The 13536-nt window shown below is 42.1% G+C and overlaps 1 protein-coding gene across 1 annotated transcript in view; it reads left to right on the top strand.

The window, feature by feature from the left end:
- The first annotated feature begins 3838 nt into the window (after positions 1-3838).
- Positions 3839-13536, top strand: part of LOC139032158 (SPOC domain-containing protein 1-like) — a 22023-nt gene continuing 12325 nt past the window's right edge. Inside the window, exons 1-2 of the mRNA XM_070458456.1 lie at positions 3839-4012; positions 4604-5845. Of these exons, the coding sequence (XP_070314557.1) occupies positions 3839-4012; positions 4604-5845 (1416 nt within the window). The remainder of the gene's footprint in view (positions 4013-4603; positions 5846-13536) is intronic.

Here is a 13536-nt window from a genome sequence, read left to right as displayed (position 1 = left end):
GAGAGGGTAGCGTTGAAACGTGTATGTTATCATATGTGAAGCGAATCACTGGTCCAGGTTGGATGCATCAGACAGGATGCTCTGGGCTGGTGCACTGGGATGACCCTGGGGGGTGGGATGGGGAGGGAGGTGGGAGGGGGGTTCTGGATAGGGAGCACATGTAAAAATAAACAAATAAATTTGAAAACCTATATAAGATAGACATAAAACATAAACTACTAAAATTGGTTCAAAAAGAAAAAGAACTGAATAGATCAATAGTCATTTAATAAATCAAGCTAGTAGTAAAATGTCTCATTGGCCAGTGGCACCATATAATTTTCCAGTGAATTTCACCAAATATTATAAGGAGTAGAAAATCACACACAATGTTACAGATGCTATATAAAAAAAGGAAATCTACCTGATTCATATTATAAGACTAGTACAAACTTGACACTAAAACTAGAGAAGGCAGAATAAGAAAATAAATCTTTAACCTATCTTTCTTATAAACATAGATGCAAAAACCCTACTAAACTGTATTAAATCAAATGTTGTGGTGTTTGTTTTTTTAAAAAATCATACTTAGCAACATTAGAAAATTCTATCAATGCATTTTATTGCATTGTTTTAGGTAGAAAGGTATCAACAGATGTGGAGCAAACATATAATAAAATTTGCCTCATTAGTGAAAAAAGTATTTAGTAATAATAACAGAAGGGAATTTCCTTAATGTAGTATATATTACCTACCAAAAGTCTACAGCAAAAATTGTGAAACTTTAGAAATTTACCATTTAAGTAAAAAAAAAAAAAAATCCCATACATCTATTCAAAATGGCACTAGAAGTTCTACACAACGCAAGAAGATTAGAAAAAGAAATATGACATATAATGAAAATGCAGTCTAACTAAAAGATATCAAGTAAAAAAGGGAACTATAATGCAATCAAGATGAAATTGTCATTATTTTTAGATCTAATGATCATACAGTTAAATATAATTACAAGAAACCGATAGAAAAATTATTACAGTTAACGAGAGAGTTCAGCAAAATTTGTGGATACACAGTTCACAAAATACAATTGCCTTCCTTTTCATTGGTAATATGGAAAAGTAAGAAGAAAAAAAAGCAACAAAGATTACAGAGGACACAATAATTTAATAAAAATGCACAATATTTTGGTGGAGAAAAATCACAAAAGTGAATTGAAAACCTGAAAGTATAGAGAGAAATAAATCAAATTTATAGGTTAGAAGACTCAGTATTAAATATACTCAGTTATACCTCCAATCTGTACATTCAATGAAATTTTATTATAAATCCCAACAGAATTCTTCAGGGAACTTGAAAAAATGATTCTACCATTCATATGGAAGAATAAAGGTATGTAGACAGCTAAGACAATTATGAAAAATAGTAGTCAAGTTGGGGACAGGACTTGCTCCCAAGGTATCAAGATGCTATCACAAGACTGTAGAATTAAAATAATGGAATGTTAGGAATAGACAACTTGATCACTAGAACAGAACAAAGAGTCCAGAAATAAACCCAAGCTTTACTGGGAACAAGGTATACATCAGAAACATTGTCATAATCAGTGGAGAAATCAGCAACCAATTCAGTAAAGGGCATTGGGCCAAAACCTCGCAAAACTTTACCTCGATTATTTTGTATGATAATAAGACATTTAGAATATCAGGAGACAGTGAGACCTGCTGGGTTTCTAAACCAATTTACTAAAGGTAAATGAAAAGAGGTAAACATAGGATTAATATAGGTAAAGGATTTAGACCACATACCCAGCACTCAGTTTCCCTCATTAACATGTTTTTGCTTTTTAAATTCAACATCATGTCTTTGAGATATTGGATAGGCTAAAAAGTTCATTCAGGTTTTTCCGTAACAACATATGGAAACCTTGGCTTGCAGTAGCACTATTTGTACCAGTCACCATTGTCCTTTTATCCTCTTCTATGCTTCTCCTTTCCTTGTCCAATTGTGGGAGACTTTCATTGTCTCAATGGGCCAGAAAAATAGTCTACTTGGTCTTAATGGCCCTGGTCCATGTCTCTGCCATCATGACTAGGACATTCCACGGTGGGAAGTCATCTTCAAAAATTTTTCTTTAGAGCAGTAATTGTGGTCATTGGTAACATCCAATCTCACCTCTTTACCTTATCTGTGACCCTGACAGCCATATAATGAGAGTTTTCAATACGGATCACACTACAGCTTTTTTTTTTTTCTTGAAGTAAATTTTATTTTCTAGAAGAGTTTTAGATTTGGAGGGAAAAAAATGAAGATTGGTACAGAGAGTTTCCATATACCCAGCACTCAGTTTCCCTCATTAACATTTTCTTGCTTTCTAAATTCAACATCACGTCTTTAACATCCAACATCTTTATTGGATTGGCTAAAAAGTTCATTCGGGTTTTTTCATAACATCATACGGAAACCTGTATGAACTTCTCGGTCAACCCAATATTTAAATGTATTAATTCTAACTGAATGTGGTAATCCCATTGACTGGAAGCTTCTCTAGGACTCACATGGCACAAGTTTCATGCTGGGGAATTTCATCTCCCCCTCAGTCAAATCTCTAGTTCTGCAGTGAAAGTATTTACATAGTCATAATGTTATAAATGGGGCTTCCCTGGTGGCTCAGTGGTAAAGAATCCACCTGCCAATGCAGGAGACACAGGTTCTATCCCTGCGTGGGGAAGATCCCCTGGAGAAGGGAATGGTAACCCACTCCAGTGTTCTTGTCTGGAAAATCCCATGGACAGTGGAGCCTGGCAGGCTACAGTCAATGGTTTTGCAAAGAGCTGGACATTACTGAGCAAGTAACACACAACAACTAGAGAAAGCCTGTGCACAGCAATCAAGACTCAGAGCAGCCAGGAATAAATTACTTATTTTAAAAAGTCAGCAACATTTCTTTTAAAAAAGATACGTAAATTTATTTGGCTGCACCAAGTCTTAGTTGTGGCATGCAAGATCTTTAGTTGCAGCCTGTGAACTCTTAGTTACCGCATGTGGGATCTAGTTTCCTGACTAGGGATCAAACCCAGGCCCCCTGCATTGGCAGTGTGGAATCTTAGCCACTGGACCACCAGGGAAGTCCCAGATGGAAAATATTTTTTAAAAAATTTCAAGAAAGATTCCAAAAGCAAAATTTGGATTTCCTAAGCACATGTAAGATATTCATACAACATTTACACTGTACAAGGAATTATAAACAGTATAGAGATGACAAAGTATTTGGGAGGATGTACATAGGTTACATACAATGGCTATGCCATTTGGTATAAGGGACTTGAGCATTACAGAATTCTGGTGTGCCTGAGAGTTGGAGAACCAAATTTACCAATCAAAGAGATGACTATAATAGCAACTAGTAGAAAAACAAAAAAATATATAAATATAAAAGACAAAAAATGGGAGGAGCAAGGGGGAAGGATTAGTAATGAAATCACACAGTAGTTAGTCAATAGACACTGCTAGCCTGGTGAGCTGCAGTACATGGGGTGGCAAAGAAAGGAACATAATCGAGCGACTGAACAACAAAGACATTAATAAACCAAGGAACAGAAGTATGAGCATATTATTCATAGTCACATGAATAAAAAAAGAAAGAAAGTTGTTCCCAAGAGCTGGGCAAGTGAGAGGACATTTTTAGGTTTTAATTTCTAACCTTTCTGTTGGGTTTGGGTGTTGCGTGTTCATCTACATGAATTATATTTGAGACAACAGTAATTAAAATAAATAATTGAGGAAAAAATTTAGATCTGATTCTGATATTTCTCTAGAGGTTCAGGTACTTTCAGTAACGCCCCATTACCGTAGAATCAAGATGAAAACTCTGAAGCAGGCATTCAAGGCCCTTCCTTGCCAGGCACTTCCTCCCGGAAGCCCTTGGGTGGAAGAGGGCGCCCTCTGCCGGAACAGCAACGTCAGCACGCCCGAGGTCCCGCCCTTTGCGTATCAACAGACTCCGCCCCCATCCCTCGGGGGCTCTTCGCATCACGTGATCTCAGCCCGTTAACACCTGGGTGTCGAACCCCAAGAAAGGGAGCCCAGAGACCCCAGACCCCAGGTGGGAGCGAGTGGGTCGGTGGGTTCTGGGTTCACTGAACGGTGGGAGACTGCCTGGTCAGGCTGGGAACGTGATTGGGAGCGTCTGTCCGGCGCGGCCCGATGTGAGGGTGATGGATGGGCAATTAACCTGAGTGACTTAAAGCTGGGCTTTTTGTCGGGGACCAAATCCCGGGTCTTCCATTTTTTATCTGCGCGTGGCCTTGGGCGAGTCACGGAATCTCAGTTTCCTCGCCTGTGGCTGCCAGCATGAAATGAAATAATACACAAGTACATAATTCATAAATAATCATTGTTTTTAAAGCTCATACAAGCAAATGTGTGACCTCTCAGAAGAGGGGAAGACCTTATAAAAGGTGGCTGTAGCTCAGCCCTGTTTGGAGACCCTCCCCTCCTTCACCTGGGGCGCTGTGTCCCGCTGGGGTGCTTATGTCTGTGGTTCCTGGGTGCCCTGGAGGTGCCACCTATAAGGGAGGCTGCCTCCGAGGTTCCCACTGACCTGGTGTCCTGAGTGGGCTGGCAGGTCAGACCCCCCCTCCCCCTTATCTCCTCACAGGGCCTGCCTTCTGCATTGGGCCCTTGGAGGAGAACAGACGTGTCTCAGGAGGCGGCTCCAGCGGGCCGCAGCACAGAGGACCCTGTTCTCAGTCCCCTCAACAGCCTTGGACTTTTCCAGGAGGGTGTGGAAGAAACCAGCTCCATGTCAGGCCTGGCACCAAACCTGTCAGGAGAGAACTCGGGGGACCCGGTTTGTGCTGGCAGCAGGAAGCGGGTCCTCAGGGAAGAGTCTTGTCAAGGTGCCAGCTCCCAGGCAGTGGGTGCTCCTGGGGCTAGCCTAGAGGCCACGGCCCATCCAGTGGTCCTGGGGCTGCAAGCTGTGGGACAGAACCAGGATTCAGTGCCCAGCCCCAGGCTCAACCCTCAGCTGCCCACAGCGCCTGCCCAGGGGAGGGCTCAGGCCCTCAAGAGGGTCCAGATTATTCTGCATGACATCTTAGCTGGAAGATGTCCCGGGAATCTTTGTAGTGGGTATGTGGGGTCAAGAAAGAAAAGCAGGAAGTCTGAGACCACCTCAGAGGGTCAGGAGGGTGGCTTCTTGGGGCTTGGTCAGAGCCCTAGTGGGGACAAGTCCCAGGCTGTGGGAGACCCCCCGCCAGGTGCTGACGTAGTGTCATTGGGAGGTCCGTGCAGTCCTCTCTCTTGCAAGGACACTGGGTCTGGGCCTGAACACCCAGCTGGAAGTTGGGTGGACTGTGACTCAGGGATTCAGAAGTTTGAATATTTGCCCACTGTAGGGAGTGGGACCCCTCCAGGTAGCCCCTGTGACCCTGTGAACTCCCCCCTGCCCCTTGGAGGACCGTTACTTCAGCTAGCTGCCCAGGATCCGCTCCAGAGCCCTGAGCTGTGCCCGGGGGGGTCTGGAAAGGCTTCTACAGCACAGCAGGAAGCCGAGCACATGGTGAGGCCTGGCGATGGTGATGGCCATGGCACTTCACACAACCAGGAGGAGCTGGAGGTCGGGGCTCTACCAGTGTCTGGGGGGAGGCCAGGGCAGGGATTTGCTAACACCCCCTCCAGCTTCCTGGAGCCTGGAGCCAGCAAGTCTAGCTCAAGCCCATCCACGAGGCAGAGAAATGCCAAGTGTGCTAAACATTTGAAAATGGGCCCAGTGCCTGCTGCCCAGGATCAGGGCACTAACAGATGCCCAGACAGCTACAACCAGGACCAACCAGAAGAATCCAGCCCAGGAAGCGGCCCCAGATTGGTAAGTTGACCCTGAGAGGTTGGGATGGGAAGGGCATCTTTATCTTTTGGTGTCAGTGAGTCATGTGTTCAAATCCTATCTTTGCCCACTGTCTAGCTGAGTGGTCCTGGAATATTTTTTAAGCTGTTTCCTCATGTGTGAAAAGGGAATACTAGTTCCACTTTAATGGGGTTGTTTTGAGGATTAAATGAGATGATGGTGTGAAATAATGTACCTAGCACAGCATAAGGCACAAGGTAAATACATTTGTGTTAAATGTGCTTTTCCTTGAGTGTTACAACAGTCCTGTGAGATAGGCATTAGCCCTGTGTTTCCATGTGGGGAAGCTGAGGCTCAGAGAAGTTAACAAACTTCTCCAAGTTCACACAGCAAGGGAGTCAGTGCCTAGCCATATTCCCTGTGTTCACTGCTTCCCTTTTCATTGTTCTTTTATTGATAATAATTAGCATTTTATTAATACTAATAATTATGGTCAGTATGTTTATATACCAAGGGCAGAAGATGGCATTGCTGTGTTTGGTGTATATTTCTGACATAGTTGAATTTTTTTTTAAATTGAAGCATCATGTTAGTTTCAGGTGTAGAGCATAGCAATTCAATTATATATATGTAAGAGTCAGACACGACTGAGTGACTGAACTGAACTGAATATATATGTATATATATGTCCTTTTCAGATTCTTTTCCCTTGTAGGTTATTACAAAATATTTGAGTATAGTTTCCTATTTTATATAGTAGCTCCTTGTTGGTTCTCTATTTTATATATCATAGTCACATAGTTGAATTTTTATTACCTTGGTTGAATATGTGTTGTATGCTGAGTGCTTTTGATTTAGTCTTCACATGAAACCCAGAGAGGTGGTTACAGGCCAAAGGTCTCACAGCTGGTAAATGATAGAACCAGTATGCAGACCCAGGCAGTCTGTCCAGAAAGCTTACTGCACTGCCTGCTTATGCACATTCCCTGCTAGCATCGCAGTAGTAAAAGCACCTGGCATGCTTACTGCATGCTGGGTACTATTCCCAAGCACTTATCTTCAGTCTTCCTAACACCCTTATAGAGAAGATGCTGTTGATATATACCCACTTTAGTGATGCAGACACTGAGGCTCAGACGGATTAAAGTGAGCATGTCAAGGTCAAACAAGCAAATTAATTGAACTAGTATAGGAACCAATGAGCTGCCTGTTGTGATTTATCACTATTTGATACTGTAATTATATTGGAGATGCTATTACATTATCTGTGTAAATATCACTCAAAACATTAGTTTTTAATAAAAAATGAATACATGTTTATCATGAAAATAAGGAAGAAATAAAAATCCCCATAATGCCAACAACATTCAGAGCTATCTCCTGTTGACATTTTGGTATATATATCCTTTCTTCCATCTTTTTCATATGCATATATATCTTTTCTTTGCCTCGAAATGGGATCATGCAGGTCAAAATTTATAACTTGATTTTTTAGCTATTAAAAATTGTTTTACAGTGGAGTTGTCAACATAGAATGAGGAAATCCCTTTTAATGTCTCCTGGCCCAGTTGCCCTTTGTTTGATGTTAATGGTTAGCATCCTTTCAGTCTCCTTTTTTGTGAACTTCTATACATATATGAACATCTGCATATTGATCACACCTTTTTATATATAAGTAGGCTCATGCTGTGCCTCATTGTTCTGGGACTTGTACTTTGATTTTCAAATGCTTTAGTGTTTGAAAATGTTTCCAACTTGGCAGATCTGTGCTTTCCCTGAACCCTGCATTGTGTTTGTCTACAGGCACTGCTGGGACCAGAGGATGGGCTGGGACTTGCTTTTCTCATTTCTGGTCACTGTCGTGTAGTTAAGAGCATGAAGCTCAGAGACCGACAGATTGGCATTCAGGCTTGGCTTTGCTGCTGTCTGAGTGTGACCTAGGCAAGTGGCCTAACCTTTCCGAGCATAATTTCCTCATCTGTAAAATAGAGGTAATAAAGTACTTACCTCATTGGGCAGTGGTAAGGGGCAGGTGAGATGCCGTGTACCTGTGTTCGGTATTTAGCACAGTGTCTGGTACAAGAAAAATACTAAGAAATGTTACCTGTTGTTGACTATACAATTTTGTCCTTCTCCAAGGACTGCCGAGGTGAACCTCTGTGCATCTGGCTTCTCCCCATTTCAGATTATCTATGTGGGCCAGATGCCCAAAATTGGGATTCCTGGGTCTGCAGTGTTTTGAGGGGGTGTTTGAATTTGGTGGTGGAGGCAGGTGCCTGCCCGCCTTGATGGGAAGCAACTCACGGCTGCTCTCTGCTTCAGCCCCATCCTTGACTCTGTGACACGGTCCCTTATCCCACAGCATCCCAAACAACCGGTTGCCATGGCAACTGGTGCCAGCTGCAGGAGAAGAATGGAGGCTGTGCTGCGACAGGGACGGGCAGGTGGTTGAAACCAAGGCTGAGTGGGGTGTGGGCAGGTGTGGGCGTAGTGCCAGCTGGTCTGGATCCCGTCTCAGGGCTCTGGCACCTTCTCCTGGAGACAGCTCGGCTCGTGTCAGGAGCAGATAGACAGGTTCAGGGTCAGGCTCTGCTTCTTACAATGGAGTGACTTTAGAGACATCTCTTCTCTGAATCTTAGTTGCCTCCTCTATGAAATGGGGGGATCAGCTGGGCCCTGGAACTACTGGGAATCTGGTGTGAGAGGCTGGCTATGTTGTGTTCTTTTGGTTTGAGATAGAGATTCTTGGAGGAGGGTGGAGAAGTTGGTTGAAGCTCCATTTTCTTCTCTGTTTGATCCCCAGGGTGGTTAGTGAGATCCAGAGCCACTCTGTGGCTGGGATAGCAGGAGTCATGGGACGGGCAGCTCTGCCAGGGCCCCCTGCTCTGCCCAGCACCGTTCGGGAGGTACACAGCTCCTCTGACCCCACCCGGGCTCTCAGGCTCAGGTACCCTGTCTGCAGCCACAGACTATCAGGAGGTGTGTGAGGGAGGAACATGTCTTCAGCAGATGGACAGCCTAAGAGTAGCTCTTTTAAGTGCTTACTGTATACTAGGAGCTTCACATAGGTCATCATCTCATGTTTAATCCTCATAGTAGTGTGAAAATTCAGTCTTAATATGCTTATTTTGCTGATTAAGAAAACTGGGGAAAAAAATAAATAAAACAATTATAACAGCAAAAAAAAAAAGAAAACTGGGATTCAGAGAAGTTTAGTGACTCACTCAGGGTCACACAGCAAGTAAGTGGTGGAGTCAGACTTTGAATCCCGGCCTGTTCAGTTCCACTCTGTGCCCTGAGCCTGGCTGCCAATGGCCTGGCTACAGGATTTAGACTTTTTTTTCCCTCATGGGGGAGAATGCAGTTTATTTATTCTTTTAAATTAATTTTTACTGGAGTATAGTTGCTTTGCAATGTTGTATTTCTACTGTACAGCAAAGTGAATCAGGTATACATATATATACCTTCTCTCTCTTTTAGATTTCCTTCCCACTTAGGTCTCCACAGAGCACTGAGTGGAGTTTCCTGTGCTATACAGTAGGTTTTTGTAGTTATCTCCTTTTTTCATAGTAGTGTTTATATGTCAGACCCAGTCTCCCAGTTCATCCCATCAGTGCTTCCCCTCTTGGTATCCATACCTTTAGTCTCCACTTTTGTGTCTCTATTTCTGCTTTACAAATAAGTTCACCTGTATCATTTTTCTAGATTCCACATATTATATGATATGTGTTTTTCGGTTTCTGACTTTACTCCGTGTGACAATCTCTAGGTCTGTCTGGGATTTAGATTTTTATGGGACTTTTTGTTCAGCACACAGGTGTGCTCCTCCAGGATCTCAAAGTCCAGTGGAGAGGAGACAAAGTAACCAGAATTGAAATGCAGATGGAAGCCTGGCATGTTCTGGATCCCCAGAGGACAATTGAGTCTTCCTTGGGGAGGGGTGAGAGGGAGGGCTTGGAGGTAGGGAGGAGCAGAAGGCGGGGGCTCTAGGAGCTGGGTTTGGGCAAAGAAAGTGGGTATGCAGCAGGCCAAATGTAGGAAGAACATCCCAGAAAGAGGACAGAGCACATGCAAAAGCACAGAGGCAGGAGGCAGCCTGGAGCATTGCAGGAGAGGGGCAGTAGGTGGGATAGGGTCAGAGGGGAGGAAGGAGGTGGGAAAGATCTGTGATCATAGCATTGCTTTATTTTGGGGGGCTCCAAAATCACTGCAGATGGTGACTGCAGCCATGATATTAAAAGACGCTTGCTCCTTGGCAGGAAAGTTATGACCAACCTAGACAGCATATTAAAAAGCAGAGACATTACTTTGCCAACAAAGGTCCATCTAGTCAAAGCTATAGTTTTTCCAGTAGTTATGTATGGATGTGAGAGTTGGACTGTAAAGAAAGCTGAGCACCAAAGAATTGATGCTTTTGAACTGTGGTGTTGGAGAAGACTCTTGAGAGTCCCTTGGACTGCAAGGAGATCCAACCAGTCCATCCTAAAGGAAATCAGCCCTGAATATTCATTGGAAGGACTGATGGTGAAGCTGAAACTCCAATATTTTGGCCACCTGATGGGAAGAGCTGACTCATTGGAGAAGACCCTGATGCTCGGAAAGATTGAAGGCAGGAGTAGAAGGGGACGAAAGAGGATGAGATGGATGGCATCACCGGCTCAGTGGACATGAGCTTGAGTAAACTCCGGGAGTTGGCGATAAACGGGGAAGCCTGGTGTGCTGCAGTTCATGGGGTCGCAAAGAGTCGGACCCGACTGAGTGACTGAACTGAACTGAACATTGTTTAAAGGGAATTGGAGAGACTGAAGTGTGGTCAGATACCAGGAGGGAATCTCTCAAGGATAGGAACCAAGGAATCTTTAACAACATCAAAGCTTACAGAGAGAGCTTTCTGTCTTCCAGGCACCGTTCTGAGAGCCTTGAATAATGGTGATAATCCTTGTATTGACACTAGGAAGTTGATAACTGGTATGATCCTCATTTTACTAATGAGAAAACTGAGGCCCAGAGAGGTTAAGTAACTTTCCCAAGATCTCACAGATCCTAGGTAGTGGCAGCAAGTATGCTATTGCATGAATATGGCACGATTGATTTATTCCTTGACTCCATGTGGGCATTTGGGTTATTTGCAGTTTTTTGCTGTTACATCTGGTGCTGCTGTGATGAACAGTTTTATATGTTTCTTGGTACATATGGGCAAGAATGCCTCCATGGAATATTCCTGGGAGTGGAATTGCTAGGTTATAGAGTGTACACATCTTCGACTTAGTGCCAGATGTGTCTAAAATGGTTGAAATAGTCTGTACTCCCATCAGCAGTGCCGAATGCTAGTAGCCCCATATCTTTACCAACACCTGATGTCATCAAACTTCAACTTTTGCCAAAGTGAGGATATGTGGTGGTGTCTCAGCGTTGCTTTCATTTTCATTTCCCTATTACTGAGGAGAGTCTTGACATAAATTCTGATATTTTCTGTTAAGTCTTTTGCCAAAAAGTTTTGGTGGTTTTAACTTTTTCTTATTGATCTGTAGGAGTTTTTTTTTTAATATGTATATATTCCAGATACTATTCCATTGCCCATTGTATGTTTTGCAAATATATTTTCCCCAAGTTCATATTTTGATTTCTTTATGGTGTCTGTTGATAGGTAGAAATTCTTTTTTTGTTGTTATTGTTGTTTGACCATACTGCACAGCATGTGGGATCTTAATTCCCCAACCAGGGATCAAAACTGTACCTCCTGCAGTGGAAACTCAAAGTCTTAACCACTGGACTGCTAGAGAAGTCCCCCAAATTTTTAAGTATTAAAAATTGTTTTATTGTGGTAAAACATACATAACATAAAATTTCCCTTTTAAAACCATATTTAAGTGTACAGTTTAGTGTCATGAAGTGCATTCACATTGTTGTACAACCATCACCACTATCCATTTCCGGAACTTTTTCATCTTCCCAGACTGAAATTCTGTACCCATTAAATAATAACTCCCCAATCTCCTCTTCCCCCTTCATAACCCTTCATAACCTCTATTCTACTTTCTGTCTTTTTGAATTTGACTATTTTGGTGCTTCACATAACTGAAGTTGTACAATACTTGTCCTTATGTGTCTGGCTTATTTCACTTACCATGATGTCTTCAAGGTTCATGTTGTCTTCAAGGTTCATGTTGTAGCATGTATCAGAATTTTATTCCCTTTTTAAGGCTGAATTAACATTTCATGGTATGTATTTACCACATTTTGTTTATCTTTTCATCTGTTGATGGACATTTAGGCTATTTTCACCTATTAGCCTTTGTAAATATGCTGCTGTGAATGTGCATGCAGGATAAGTCGCTTCAGTCGTGTCCAGTTCTTTGCGACCCCATGGACTTGTAGCCATATCCAAATTTCCAATAGTCTCATAAAAATGATAATTTATTTTTATACTTTTTTTTAAAGTCAGGGTCTAAATAAAATCTCTATGTTAGAATTGGTTGATACGCTTTTTTAAGCTTCTCCTAACCTATAGATGGGAGTCCCAGGTGGCGCAGTAGTAAAGAATCCGCCTGCCAGTTCAGGACACGCAGAAGATGCAGGTTCAATCCTTGGGTCGGGAAGATCCCCTGGAGGAGGAAATGGCAACCCACTCCAGTTTTCTTGCCTGGGAAATCCCATGGACAGAGGATCCTGGGGGGTTATCGTCCATGGAGTCTCAAAGAGTCGGAGACGACTGAACATGCACATGCAACCCATAGCTCTTTCCAATCTTGTTTTTTCTGAACTTTTAAAAGTTTTTTAAATTAAAAAATCTTTTTGTTTTATATTGAAGTATAGCTATTTAACAATGTTGTGATAGTTTCAGGTGCATAGCAGAGCAACTCCACTATACATACATATGCATCCCTCAAACTCCCCTCCCGTCCAGGCTGCCACATAACATTGAGCAGAATTCCCTGTGGTATACAGTAGGACTTTGTTGGTTATCCATTTTAAATATGGCAGCGTGTACCTGTTAATCCCAAACTTCTAACTATCCCTCCCCTCATTCTTCCCTCCTTGGTAACCATAAATTTGTTCTCTAAGTCTCTTGAAGCCTGTTTTTGAAGAAACTAAGTTGTTTGTTTACTAAGTTGTAGCTTATTGCATCTCCATGGTATAATGAGACCTGATCCTCTGTTTTCTATATTTTCTGTGAAGTGGTGGTTGAATCTGGAGCTTTGATTAGATATAGATTCAAAGTTCTGGGCTAATTAACTTGTTTTTAGTGTGTTTTTTTTTTCTCTTTTTAAAATTATCTTTTTTATTAGTTTTTTTATTTTTATTTTTTGGGAGGCAGACTAATTTGAAAGCATATAATGTCTCATTTTATTTCTTTGTATTTTTGATGTGCTATAAAATGGTAGTGTTTTAAAACTGCAGTTTCTAGCTATTGATGGTATATAAAATGCAATAGATTTTGCAGAAATCTTTTATTTATATAATTTATCTATTAGGATTTTGTTTGTTTTCTATGTAGATAGTCATGAAACATGCAAATAATGATAGTCTTGTTATTTCCTTTCCAATTCTTGCATCTCCCCTACTCTCTTTCCTTATTGTGCTACCTGAGACCTTTATAGTATTGTATATACCTGTGTAACATTGAATATAAGTGGTGATAGCAGGGACCCTTGTTCTGGATTTTAAAGGGAATGCGGTCACCATTTCACCAGTATATTTGCTATATTTGT

This window comes from Odocoileus virginianus, chromosome 30, assembly GCF_023699985.2.
Source record: "Odocoileus virginianus isolate 20LAN1187 ecotype Illinois chromosome 30, Ovbor_1.2, whole genome shotgun sequence".
Taxonomy (NCBI): domain Eukaryota; kingdom Metazoa; phylum Chordata; class Mammalia; order Artiodactyla; family Cervidae; genus Odocoileus; species Odocoileus virginianus.
This window is presented reverse-complemented; position numbering and strand designations above follow the sequence as displayed.